The 15,087-nt window shown below is 31.3% G+C and overlaps 1 protein-coding gene across 2 annotated transcripts in view; it reads right to left on the minus strand.

The window, feature by feature from the left end:
* Positions 1-15,087, minus strand: part of LOC118200802 (serine/threonine-protein kinase PLK4-like) — a 139,259-nt gene that overhangs the window by 23,868 nt on the left and 100,304 nt on the right. The window contains exons 10-12 of one of the 2 annotated variants that reach the window (XM_035372763.2): positions 14,557-14,769; positions 4,393-4,524; positions 315-606 (exon numbers count right to left, since the gene is read on the minus strand). In XM_035372763.2, the coding sequence (XP_035228654.1) occupies positions 315-606; positions 4,393-4,524; positions 14,557-14,769 (637 nt within the window). The remainder of the gene's footprint in view (positions 1-314; positions 607-4,392; positions 4,525-14,556; positions 14,770-15,087) is intronic. The other variant, XM_035372765.2, reaches the window with a different exon arrangement.

Here is a 15,087-nt window from a genome sequence, read left to right on the forward strand (position 1 = left end):
TTTCCTACCTTCATGTGTAATCTGGAGTTAATCAAAGCCTTACTTTTCCATTTTTCTTGATTTTACCATTGCATGTTTAACTTTTGGAACCATATTTAAATTTATGCATAAAATATAAATTAGAATGTTATGAATAACTTACTTCTTATAATCAATACATATATATATGTACTAAAAATACATACATAAAATAAACACCATAAAAATGTCAGTTCAAATCCAATAATTTTCAAAATATTCATGATTATAAACATATATACAAGAGAGAACAAGGAAATATGCTTTTGTGTCATAAAAAAATCTTGTTAACTCACAACAGTATTCTTTTTCAGGATCCTTTTTGGTTTAAGTCGTACACTATTGAGAGGATCAACAAGCTGATTTAATGTTTTGCTGTTTGGAGTATCCATTTCTCTATAACAGTAATTGCTTTGCAGATTGTTAGATTCAGATTTACACTTAAGTGGCAGAGAAGAGATTTTTTGGCATAGACAAAATTTTTCATGAGAACACGAAATGCTTTCAGAATAGCAGTGCTTATCATGGCTACAAGATGTAAGGTTTGGTGGTTGGAATTCATGGCAATCATGTTCAATAGTAGTAACACTGAAAGTAAAAACAAAATATTAAACTTATAGTAAAGGGAATAAACATAAAAATATAATTCTACATATGTTTTTGCTTTAAGAATAATTTTTTGAGATGCTAAAAGGGTATATGTAAAAACTGAGTAAGTGACAACTAATATATAACATTAATATAGTGAAAATTTTTACGAAAAATGCCTAAGATGTTGGCAAGAAAAATATATAGGCAAAACTTTATTTTTATGTGTATTTTTCTTAAATTTATTACATTACTCAACATTTACTTAAATTTACTACTAATAGATCCATAGCAATCACTAAATAACATTAAATTGAGTTAATTCAACTTGAGCATGAAATCACAGAAAATACATATTTTGATTTTTGAAATAATATATATAAAAATATTGAAAGTTTGCACCCTAGGCAAACATAATGTGTTGATACCCATTATAAAAACTGTCGAACTTCACAGAAATATGCTTTTAAAATTCACAATTACAATACAGAAATTCAAAAACTAATTTAAATTAGAACAAGGACTAGCTTTAGATTTGAAATCTAAGTTTTATATTAAGTATAGTTAATACAGGTGAATGAATCATAAGGTCGACTTATGATGGCCATAAATTTAGATTAAAAATCCTCTAATTTAAGCTTACAGTCAGCAAAGTTCAATACAAGCATTGTTTTTGTAACTGCAGCAGAAAGTGACCATATAATGTTGCTGTTTTTAAAAAATGCACAATATGACCTTTGTTGATGTTATTTTTCATTATTTGCTTGTTGCAGTAAGTAGAAGACATAAAATATCAGCATCAACAGAACAATTTACTAAAAAATTTAAAGGAAGAGTATTTGTCAATTTCAAATCTGTATGTATGCAGTACATGTATACATGTATATAAATATACTGTTTATAAATATTCCATAAGTTTATATTAAAGTGAAGCTTAATTTATGAAAATGTTATCAAAGATATTAAGAATAAAATAAGTGATGACAGGACAGCTGGAACAGCACTCATTATTTAAAAGTAATTTTGAATCTAAAAACGAGGATAATTTAATGTGAGAAAAAGTATTTTTACAAAAATATTTCATTCCAGGTCCTCAAAAATTCATTATTGCTTCATTCAAAAGCCTAAAATGCAGCTGATTAGTTAATTGATGGACCTAAACAAAAGGCATATGATGGAGTAATAATGTATATACCTTTTAGCTTTTTTTTTTTTTTTTTTTTTTTTTTTTTACAAACTTCTAACTTACAAAATTTTAAATTTGACATATGAAAAGTTACTTCTGAAATGTTTTATACTTTAATTTGGTTTTTACAACTACTTTTTCAACATTAGTTCTTAGCACCTACTGTAATAATTTACAATTTGCCCCACATACACACAAAAAAGAGGCATCTGCCATTGATTTATCACAGCCTGCCCAATTTTAGTGTTGCTTTACATTTTTATATTCTCTTGAAATTTCAATCTTAACATCTGCAATTTTGTGAAAATTTTACTTCTTTGGTATTCTAAGTTATTGGTATTACATATATTTATTGGAAGATTTTATTAAAAAAAAATCGCCCATAAGATTTCTGAAAAGGAATTTTCCCTTTGATTTGAAATTGAGACTAACTGTAATTTTCCACATATTTAGTCCTCTTATCAGTATATTTATAAATTGTAATTAAATGTAAAATGTGAAACACATATTTTATTTCCAGTCAGTCAAAGAAGGTTATAGCTGGATGAAATGCCTTTTATATATATATATATATATTGTACTAATTATATTTCAATTCCCTAACAAAACAATTTAAAAATTAAAATTAAATATAATAATTTATTAATTATTCAGTTTTCTTACAATTCATCCAGATATAGTTCAGAAATGTAGCTAATGTTGATAATTTTTCATACACACAGACTGCTTCTTGATGAAGATCAAAGAGTTATAAAATTAATTTTTATTTAACTGTTTTAATTTTCATTTTATTTCAGGAATTGATTTCCAGATTTGTGCTTTATGTTTCATTTTTGCCTTCTTCATATTAATTAGTTGGCCAGCTTAGAGTAGATTAACATGCAAAATTATCCTCTCCTTAGATACACACAATGACAATAAAAGAGATTATTAATTCTGCTTCTTACATTATAAAAAAACTTTGACTGCTAATATTCAACTTCTATACATTCTGAAAATGCTTTTGCAAGCATCTAAAGATAAGCTCTCCTCACGTAGGCAAAGAACTCTACATTACTATGTAACTGTACCGTTTCATGATATTGCTCAATAGCTTTCATTTCCTTGCCCGTATTTTAGCCAACTGAAAATTAAAATAAATGTTGTAAAATTGATTCTATCAGATTTCTGCTTGATCACATATGGACATTTATCAAAATCCATAAAGTATATAAAGCAACCTTTTTATGAGATCATTTTATTAGCTGCCATTATTATTCTTTCAAACAACAGCCTCCATCCCCCGTAGATCCTCCTCGGTATGGTGGAAAAAGAAGTAAATATCTAGTAATATTTAAGTTAAAATAATATGCCAAATAATGATTAATAGAGAAATTAAAGCAACAAGAATCAGCATAGTATTCATAAATTGCAGGACTAGTTTCAAAGGTTTTAATACAATTTTATGAATATTAAGCTGATTCTTTTTGCTTCTTCAGCTGCAGAAGTGCAAAATTCGAAAGTAATCCTGCAATTTCATGAATATTATGCTGATCCTTTTTGCTTTAACTCCTGCAATAGTGTAGTACTAATCAACTGATCATGCTCATTGGATTGTCAGGTTGATGAGTCAAATCTTGCAATCCTTTATGTATATACTTTGAATAGATAGATATGTAACACAGAGAAGCTGAGCTCATTCAGCCTGCTTTTAACAGTAAGACCAGCTTCATTTAACATCCTTCTTGTGCAAATACATTAGGATGAGCAAAGCTCTGTAGCCATACTGAGTTTGAAAGATCTTATTCCTGCCCAAATGAAGGGCAGTAGCTCATTTTTATATTACAGTTTATCAATAAATTCACACAATATAAAAATCTAATTTAATATTTCATTTGTAGGCAAAAACTCATATTTAAAACCTGTAATGCCTAATTTTCTATTGGAACTGTTCAAGGTTCTAAAACATAATTTATGACTGAAAGTAAATAAAAAAATTCAAAAATCTTAATTAAAAACAGAGCAAAACACCTGATCATACACACAGACAGAAATATTTCTTTCACTGAATTGGAGCAGAGTCAAATACACATAAATAATAGAGAAATGTCATTACATAAAAATTCAGCAGCTTTCATACTACCTACCCCACTCAGCCTTAGAAACAAGGATAATTTTTCTAATATGTGATGTAAACATAAATCAACTTGTTCCATAAATAGACCTCTCTTTACTTAGGTAGAGAAATTTAGCATCACATCGAATAAAAATTAATAAAGAAATTAGCTTGGATCTAAAAATTCCTTCAGGGCCTTTTGTATCACTTATTTATAAAAGTTTTTTTTTTTTTTTTTTTTTTTTTTTTTTTTCCAGTTTGGTCAAGATTAACATGAAATTGCTACCCCACACCAACCTAACATCAAAGTGGCACTCAATTTAACAAATACAGCTTTGGTTGTAGTTTAACACTAAATACTTCTTTCAAATCGAAAGGATTAAAAATATTTCATTTTTGTTATTTAGAATGATAAATTGCATTAACAATTTGTACAATAATCAGTATATGAGAAGAAAAAATTAGATGTCACATAAAATAATGAAATAATACAAACAGCTCTTACTGGTTCAATCTTCTGCATGAACCTTGAAAAACTGCATCCCGGCAATTATTGCAGCCATTACAACAAGGATCTTTAGAGTTGGTTTGAAGGTGGTGCTGATATTCATCATTTCTTTCAAGATCTGTACTATATCTACATTTAATAATAATAAATTCTGTACAATATAATAAGTGTTCATTTGAATTTCCTAAGAGTGCAAAAAAGTATTACTCTGCTTAACTTTCGGTAATGTACACTTATGAGAAAAATCACGCAATCTCGAATTTTAAATGTTTTGGCAATGGAATATAAATACAGTGGTAAACTGTAAGGGGCTTGCACACGCCTTTTGTTAAATTTGTATCTAATATGCAAGTCTTGTATTCTTTTTGCTTGCTTCTTTATTTAACCAAGAAAAAAATCCTGTGTTGTATGCCATAATTATAATTTGACTTACGTTAGTCTTTATCTTCCTGAGAATTAGTGTCTTGTCTGACTTCATATAAATTTAGTCAAATGCACTGTAGATAACCTAAAACTGTAACAGATACTGGAAAATATTGGCCTTTTTCAATAAATTTATTGTTGGGTATCAAATTTTTAACATGAAGATAATGGATTGAAGTTCTGCTTTTAGTTTTCCTTACAGATAAAAGATACAGCAAGATGTTCCTTGATTGTAAAACAAATACCAGGTTTAATAACAATTTCCTTAAACGCAAAAACCGTAACGAGAATTTAATCCATAACTTTATATACAACTTTTTGGAAAACACATTGCTTCGCTTCAGAACTTCCCAAATGGTGAACTGATGTTAAAGAAAAAAGAAGATAATATATTGCAGCTTCTGGTATAAAATGTATCAAACAATTAAATTTACTCCTTATTTCATGTAATTTATATGATTTTTATTTTAAATTTTCAACAACAACAATAATAATAATAATGACATTTAAAAAAATTAAAAATTCAAAAAAAAATATCCCTTCTTGTTCATGCATAATTATTTGTATTTTCTAGTTTTGTAAAGAGTAAAACCTTTATGTAGAATCTGATAGTTTTTTTTTATAAGATAAAGTGGAAACACTACATTAAAGTTTACATAGATCACCACTGTATAAACACACACACATGTATACACATAAAATGCCGATTTTAGATATATTTAAAAAAGTATCAATTAAAATTGGCAGCTAAATGCTCATTGATAAACAACAACAACAACAACAATATATATATATAATAAATAAATAAATAAAAAGTATTACACTTGTCATTACACTAACTATGCATAGTTTTATGCAGATCAGGATTCCAGATGTCCTACAGTCCCTATATTATTCCATTATATAATTATATAAAAGAAATTAATAAATCAGTTTGGTGTGATGTGTAGAAAAATCATCTGCTGCAAAAAATATCAAATACAGCAGCAAAAAAATATCACGTAGAGTTCTGAAAATCTGTGCCTGCTTATCTCATTTGACCTATGCAAAAATTTATATATTATGACCCATGTTAAGACAATTAATAATCAGTTTTTTTAAATAATCAAAATGCTGACTCCCATTAGATGCTATCTATCAAATTCATTGCCTTATGGCAGGAAAATGAACAAGCTTAAACATAGCAAAATGGCTTAACATGCCATACCACAGATTCTATCATCAGCAGTTTTTTTGATCGCAGAATGATATCTACAGGTTATGGCCACTGAGATCTTCAGATCCTATCCACTTCTTGTGAAAACACATAAATTGTGAGAAAATTAAACTAAATGTGTTTATTAACTCATAATTTATATTTATTTATCTTAATATAAGTTGTGAACATATAATTTTCAAAATACCGGAAAAGCTACAAATTAGCATCACAGCTGCTATTCCCTATAAAGAAAAGTATTGTAAGGTTGCTAAAAACATAGTCTATTCAAATAAACAGAACTGAAGAGATGGTATTTCCAATATATGCTGTGGGTGAATTATGCTCGTAAAATATCTATACTCACTGTTTCTACAAAAAGTTTAATTTTAAACTGATCACCCTGCATAGTCATATTTTCATTTTTAAAATCTGTTTACAGTGATTCAGCAACTATTTTAAGATCACATGCAAATTTTTGAGTATTTTTTATTTCCATTGACCATGGTCATTTACTGAAAACCCTTCCTCAGTGTTCCACCAAATTTGCAAACTACAATTAGTTAAGTTATTAAATTGTTTACATTTTACTTACACTAGTGACAGCTCGTTAATCACTATTACAAATTTATATGAAAGCAAACTGTTTGCACGCAAACTGCAACTACAATGGTTATCATAAATTAAGGAAAAATCACAAAAATAGCGATTACTCCCTCAAAAATAAGCCAAACCGTGTAAAAAATTTGAATATGTTGCCAAGTAAGAGTAGCCAAGTAAAACTCCGATATGCAAATTAGTGGCGCTGCACTCGAAATATGTCATTTGCGAGGAGCATAAAAGTCGATGTTTGAGAGCAAGCCCACATATTTCACTGTGATAGTGACATCAGAAATCTGAGATAGCCAATTCGTAACAATGACCTCCAGGCATCATTTGCCTGCAGAACTGCAATAGAAAGCCATTGGGAGACTAGAAGCAGGACAAAGTCAAACAGAAGTGGCCAGATGGCTAAATGTGAGTCCTTCTGTGGTTCATAGACTTTGGAGGCAATTTCAAATCACAGATTCGGCCCCTAGGAGGTTCAGCCAAAGACAGCCAACTGCTACGACGAGCGCCGATGACCGATATTTGACATTATGTGCACTCAGGAATAGAACCGCTATTCCGACTCTTCTTAGATCCTCCCTTGCTGCAACCACCGAAAAGTTGGTGTCAATGTGAACTGTGCGTAGAAGGCTTTACGAAGGTGGTCTGTATGCGAGGCGAACAACCATTTGCATGCCGCTCAAGTCATGCCATAGGAGGGACCATTTGCAGCGGGCACGACAACATGTTCACTGGACGCCTGAGCAGGTGAGGGCTATTCTCTTTACGGATGAGTATAGGTTTAGTCTAGAAAGTGATAGTAGGCATTATTTGATATGGAGAGAACCTGGAACCTGTTATCATCTGTGTCAAACATCCGTTAAAGAGATCCATACAGAAGAGGCAGTGTCTGTGTTTGGGGTGGCATCTCTTTGGGTTGATGCACAGAGCTCCATGTCTTTCCAACGGAAACCGTGAATGCTCATGTTTATAGAGATGACATTCTTGATGCTCATGGCCATGTGCCGGAGCGATAGGTGATGCTCTCCTGTTACAGGACGATAACACAAGACAGATCCATACAGAAGAGGCAGTGTCTGTGTTTGGGGTGGCATCTCTTTGGGTTGATGCACAGAGCTCCATGTCTTTCCAACAGAAACCGTGAATGCTCATGTTTATAGAGATGACATTCTTGATGCTCATGGCCATGTGCCGGAGCGATAGGTGATGCTCTCCTGTTACAGGACGATAACGCAAGACCACACAGGGCTTGCATCGTAGATGATTATCTTCAACAGGAAACAATTATGCACATGGAGTGGCCAGCTTGATCCCCGGACTTGAATCCTATTGAGCATGTTTGGGATGCTTTAGAGAGACGTCTAGCTGCTCTCAATACGCCCCTTCAGACCCTTGCTGCACTTGCAACTACTTTGCAAGAGCAATGGCTCTCGCTTCCTATGGAACTGATAGACCGCATAATTGAAAGCATCACACATTGCTGAATGTGCTGTATTGCTTCTAGAGGCGATTATATTCCATATTGAAGGTACTTTTACTATAGCAAACTGACATCTTCGATTTGCTCATTTTATACATGTGCTAATTTTTATACTACCATAATTGTCTGGTAATTTATTTTTATGTTATTTGATACCTTACTATGTGTTGTATATTGTGGGTGAGTTTCATAAAATTCTACATGTAACTTTTCCAGTAATCGTGATTTTTGTGATTTTTCCTTAATTTATGATAATCAGTGTATTTACAACTGTGAAACTTTGATTCATTTCAATAAATGTATAATTGGTGAAAAACATACTTTTTTTTTATCTCTCTCTCTCTCTCTCTTTTTTTTTTTTTTTTTTTTTTTTATTGTACCTAATTTCTGCCACAAATTCATCCTTATTCAGCATACTATTCATCATATGCAACATCACTAAATATTATAAAATATCTTTCTACGCCGAAATGATTTTCAGAACTTGACGCCTCCTGGTTGCAGTTTTTAAAAATTAAATTTCTTTATTATCATTTAGTCAATGATCTATTAAGGTAAGTACACACAATAAGAGTATCTTTTTGCATGGATTCTTGTAAAAGTGTGAGCAAACATGCTGCTAATCATAAGTAACAAGCACAATAAATGAAACATGGAAACTAGCAAATTAAAGAGTTTAGATATACACTGCGCGGGGGGGGGGAGGGGGGGGAGTTCTATATCTCCTATATAATATTTAAAAATACAAAGTACAAAGTTTAAAAATAAATTACAGAAATGCGTGAATTTTATTTGGAATGAACCTAAATTTCAAAATATGAAAGGAAAAATCAAATAAGCTTAATAAAAAATAGAGATTAATAAATATATACCAAAATGAATTAACATTTAGGAGCCAAAATTTTGAGAGCTAATTTTTTATAAACTACTTGTGCGAATTTTACAAAACTTGGTAGTTTGGCATAATTTGAGTCACAGAATGGAAATATGAAAAAAAATTGCTATGCTATTTCAGAAAAAGTCCAATTTTGTGTAAAAATACCTATATTAGAACAATGCTATATATAAATCTAACACATATCCTAAGTTGTGCTTTCGAGAGCTAAAAAATGCAAGTTAAATTACATCAATCGGCCCAGTAGAAACTGGAAATATAGAACTATCCCCCCTTTCGTTGTGCAGTTTACCTATCTGTTATTACTTTATTTTTCCATTCTGAGAATTTATCACTTGGAGAACAAGTGAAAAGTGTTTTGAAATTTTCAAAAATCACAAAATTGCTCAAGATTGACTAATATTTTATGATTTTCCATTTTTTTAGCTGTATATATAAAATATTTCAGTAGCTAATTTTTTGTTATTATATATTTTCAGATAATCAGACTGGCATTAATTTTTTTTTCAGAAGCATTAAATGATCACTGTTGAAAGACCTTTCTCATAAATTTCATCATATAAATACTTGAGTTTTTACAACATAGATACTAGAGTGAGGCTACTTTTTACAAGTAGTTTTGTTTTTACAAGTCGACTTAATAGGACACAGCCCATTAGAGAGCCTTCCTGTGTGCAACATGCATCTATATTGCTTAATGCAAGAAATTTTTGTTTCATTGTTTATTCAAAAATTTAGTTAATTTATTATTTTTACTAATTTATTCTACTTTCTCTACATGTGACATGTTTAAAAGATTTGGGTAACGATCCAACACTTCAATAGCAACAAGGCTAGGTGAACGCACAATAGCATGTGGCTCTCCCCAGGCATGTTAAGAAATGCCATTTACCATGCAGTCATGGATTTATCCTGAAATGGCTATCAAGGTAAACTAGCTATAGCAAGCAGAGAACCGTACAAAAAGCAGCACCATAAGGCAACAGAAAATATGTGAATATGAGGTTACAATTTGGAGAAAATGGCAATTAAAATACATAAAACCTTGGCTCGGGTATAGGAACAGAAGGAAACAAGTGGAGATAGGCCATGTTCAGCTGAACACTGACCAGAAAAATCCCCGATATGATTAAGTGAGTCAAGTGGCACAAGACAGGTGACAGGTTCTACCAATGATGGGGAAGAAAACTGGCATTAGCAGTGCAATTTTTTTTTAAGGGGCATTAGCCCAGAAGAGCTATTAGTCTCAAAACGACATTTTGCATTGAATCGTTAAAAGTTTTGTACCACTTTTCAAATTGTTACCACCAAATATTATCACCCTGTATTACATTTAATGAAATTAAATAATGAAGAATTTGTATAAATGTATGTCTGCATAACTCGTGCTGTGAAAAAATAATGGAACCTAGATTAATCAAACTTTGAATAACGTAGTCCTCTACCCAAACATGAGCACCTCGAAGCCCAAATTCGAAATTTTGAATTTGTTTTGTTGTCTATTTCATATTCTGTAAAACGTTAACGAATTTTTGGTTAACAAAACGATTTCAAAGCGAGTAGTGGCAATGCTGTACAGAAAAAACGTTTTTCTATCCAGCGCACAACAATGGTTATCAGAAATGCTACAGATACGTTGTTTTTAAATATTCTTAACCCAAATGCTCTCGAAAGGTGTCTGTGTGCAAGTAAGTGAAAAAAAGTGCCCTTTGGGCATAATATAAAGTCTGAAAGCTTTCAGAACTTTTTAAAATTACTTTTATTTACTTATTTACAACCAAAATTTCTCAGGGCGATCTTTTTTATAAATTGCTCTATCTCTAGCATCATATGCTCAATTCAATGCTCATAGGGCACAATTTTGTTTCAAGCTGTCTCACTTTAGCAAACTCCATGTGTCTAACATTATTAGACAAGCCATCCATTATTACATGCTCTTTGAAATGAACTCTCTGGAACTTCATAAGATTTTGGCAATAAATTTTAATCAGAAATTGCCTTACCATCTGGTTGTTGTGTGTGTGTGGGGGGGGGGGGAATTAAAATAAAAAGAAAGAAAGAAACGAAAAAAGAAATCATTTACTTTATTCAGACTGTCTAACTGTGGCTAAAAAAAAGACTTTTTCTACAATCAATCTCATTACAAGCCTCAGATGAGGTCATGAATCAATTATGCCCTACATATGTATCCCGGCTGCGGGGTGGGAATCTGTCCCTCAGCACTGCTCTGCCTAAATGAAAGAATATAGAAATCCATCTACTATGAGACAGGCTGCTGTGAAGGTTTATGCATGGGTCATTTTGGGTTTTAGTCATAATAAACAATGTAAGAAATCTATTTACATGCACCAATTTTTAATGATTTAGAAAAGTAAGAAAGATGTCCAGGCTGACTTAGTGGTCTGTGAATTTTTTTGATACTTTATAACTGAAATTTGTCTAACCCATGTACTGTTGTTATGAGGGAGAGGGCACAGGGTGGGAGACCCTCAGACCTGTCCCACAGGGGAAAGCTTTTATGATGGAGAAGGCACTCAGTCATAATGGTGATGTCCAATCCTGTTTGACATCATATTTAGGGGCTGTACGGTGGTTAAGTACTCTAATCTCATGTCACAATCTGTTGGCTAGATTTTTTTAACTAAAAATTTGCACCTAGGATGAAAGCTGCTATGAAGGAGAAGGCATCATCAAAAGTTGTTGAAAATGGTTGCCTCTTCTCCCTCATAACAGTGTTCCTCCCACCTAATATACTGCAAACTTCATGTGAAACTACAAAATTCAAATATTTTTTTCAAATCCTGCGAGTAGGTCCCATAATCTCCAGTCATCTGGCAATTACCTTCCTGCTCCTTTCCTCCGAAATGTCCGCTCCCGGGCACCAATTTTCAGATCTCTTTCCTTTATGCATGTCTTCTGACATGTATGCCAGCTGGTAGCTCTTCTGGCCCAAAGTTAGCCACAAAAATCAAGAGTTTTATAATCTGCCATTCTGTTTCACTAATTATTCATTTTTGTTTTATAAACTGCACATTTACAAATATTTTTCACTTAAAACCACTGCCCATAGCATTTTCTAGTCACTTAAATTATTTCAAGTTTATTATTCATTTGGAATTAATTTATTCTCTTCGCATCATAAAGTTCAGATATTTTAGTAACCATTACTATGTGCTGGTAAATCAAACAGAAATAAATAAATAAATAAATAAATGTCAAGTATTAAGATATCTTAGAAGCTTCAAAATGGTAACCATGGGCTTACATTCTACAAGTAAACATTCCATCTTCCTGCAAACTTCATGCATGTGATCATGAACTTCAAGTAATAAAAAAAAAGGTCGGTAGTTGAATCAGGACATTTTGAAAATTCCATATGTCTAGCACCTGTATTTCAGACTTTCATTGTATACTATATTTTACTACTTACATTTTGTTTGAAGGCAGACTCAAAAAATGGCAACAAATTTAAATTTGAAAAATGAAGAATAGAGGAGAATTTTCATAATTGATTACTCCTGTTAAGAGGCATCTACTCAATGAAATCAGAAGTAGAAAAATAACATTTATGACTTTTAAATATTTTTAAAAGGATAGGTTTGGAATAAAAAAATTATTAACTGAAATTATTACAGTACAAAGTCCGAAATCCGGACTCGTCGGGACTTCGGCGATTCCGGATATTAGATCATCAATTTAAATCTGGTAAGATGGCATGCAGAAATTATACAATTAAAAATATGAAATCGTAATTTATGAAATAAAGAACAATTATGATCTAAAGGGTATCAAAATTTAAACAAAAAGCTTAATACTTATTTGTTTATTTTATTAAACATTTCTTTAATTGCAAGCTGTTTAAGTCACATCCACAAAAAATTCAAAAAGTTCCTTTTTCTTTTTTCTTGTCTCATATACAGTTGACTTTCCAATGCCATACTCCTTGCATAATTTTGAGACGGATATGCCTGTATCCATTTTTCGCAGCAATTCCACTTTTTGTTTAATGGACATCGAAACATGGTTTCACTTTGTAGATCCTTTGGCAGCTCCAGAATTGGAAACTCTTTTCGACATAATTAAAAGCTCAAGCTTAGTTTTTATAAAATTGCCGTAATAATAACAGTCTGCAAAAAATAATGAGCTGGATCAAATTAGAAGATTAGGAAGCAGCGCAGTCTGCTACATAAACCAAAATGCCTTAGAATCAGTAAAGATAATTTTAGCCTAGCTTAATAGCGCCCGTTATACATTATTGGCGACGAAAGCCAAGTTGTTTCACTAAGTTTTATCTTGCTCCTATTGCATACTGAATTAAGTCTGAATCGTATTATTTACTATACCTATGTTCATTTCTTGCACATGCTTAAAACTAATCCGAGTCCAGAATAAATAAACTCCCACATATACTTAAGGCTTTATCTTGGGCCGACGCTCGATACCGCCTGGTGCAGTCTCTACGGGTCCTAAATTCTGCTACAAAGCACTTTCCTAAGTTCTAAATTTTCACCACGCCTAAATTTTGGATCCCAGTGCTTTCTTTAAACTCTGCTGTCTGGTGCTGACATATTCTGCCGCCGCTTTTGGGTTTATCGTTAATAACATATCAGTTATTCTTAATTAAAATAGCACTAAATGTAATCTTTTGGTCTATGAGTTTCATTAACAAAATCTATTTTTAGCATATGAAAAGAAGTTTTTGTTGAATTTTTCCTCGTCAACAACTCTAAGAGCATTTAAAAATCTATAATCATCACCAAGCATTAGCATAAAAGGTTGCCATACTCTTGTTATTCAATTACTAAAATAAAAAAGTTTAGACATCACTGCATGAGTTATTACTGAAGCTGACATGTATTGATAAACATGCAGTGATGAAAGCAAAATATAATAAATAATGACTCGCCAGGTCGGCGTCAGGGATATAAAATAGGTGAATGTTTCGGTTTGAGATGTATGCCAAATAGATACTCGGCTATGGAGCCAAATTATTAATCTCACAAAATTATGCTTACATGATTGTTTTTCCATAACGAGGTATTTTATTTAGTGCCTAAGTGAAATTAAGAATCGGAATTTTTAAGTGAAAATCTCCACGTTTTATTATTGAAGGAAAAATCGAATGCACATGTGTAAAGCATACCCCCCAAAAACGTTTGTGGCTTTGAGGTCCGGATTTTAGATCATTCCGGATAATGGACGTCTGGATTTTGGACTTTGTACTGTATTATTTCTCTAACTTGAATTCCTAGCAATGGTATGGCTTATTTTTATATTTTGAAGAGCAATCTATGTCAGGTGTCTCTTTATACTGTTAACTGTAACCATTTTAAAACTTAATAAGTAGGAATGATTATATTTTACCAAATTATAAACTAGTGTGCTTTTTTGTATTTACTTAATAACAACATTTATCATCATGTTAAAAAAACTTACAACTGAGATTAATTAGTCATATATAATTAGTCATATATGATATATTCAGAAAGACTGAGTAAATGTTTATTAGGTAATCAAAATAGCAAAGTATCTTAAAAAATAAAAAAAAAAATTTGTTACCTATTTCTGTTTGAAATTGGATGTACATTTGTTCGAGCAGAATGAGAATTGTGATGCATGAATTTTCTCCTTTCTTCTGATGCACTATGCTCTTGTCTCTTACAATTAGCTGGAAATTTTTCAGATACAGTAATTTCACAGAAATTATCCTTACGAGATGGCAGAGTTGGAATTTTGTGTTTTAGTAGCTTAACACAGCCAGCTTTATCTTTGCTATTAAAATTTTGAATTAAATAATTAGTAAATTAAGAGTAAATTATCAATTGACAGTTAGTTTCTATAACACACAATAAATTCAAATGGAAGACAGTATTTGTTTTAACTTTAACATTCAAAGAAAAATACGGAAAATAAAATAATTATGTGCACTAGACAATTTTGAACATTTAGCAATTTTATCCAATGAATTAATCCTTAATTTCAAAAATGTATAAAAAATAAAAAAGGAATACTTTACAGAAATATTTTAACAATCCCATTCAAAAATATTCTCATCATAAGGAGATGATATTATATATTTTGTTTTCAATG

This window comes from Stegodyphus dumicola, chromosome 7 (assembly GCF_044657685.1).
Source record: "Stegodyphus dumicola isolate Sdum_Otavi_A_Nest chromosome 7, ASM4465768v1".
Classification (NCBI taxonomy): Eukaryota; Metazoa; Arthropoda; class Arachnida; order Araneae; family Eresidae; genus Stegodyphus; species Stegodyphus dumicola.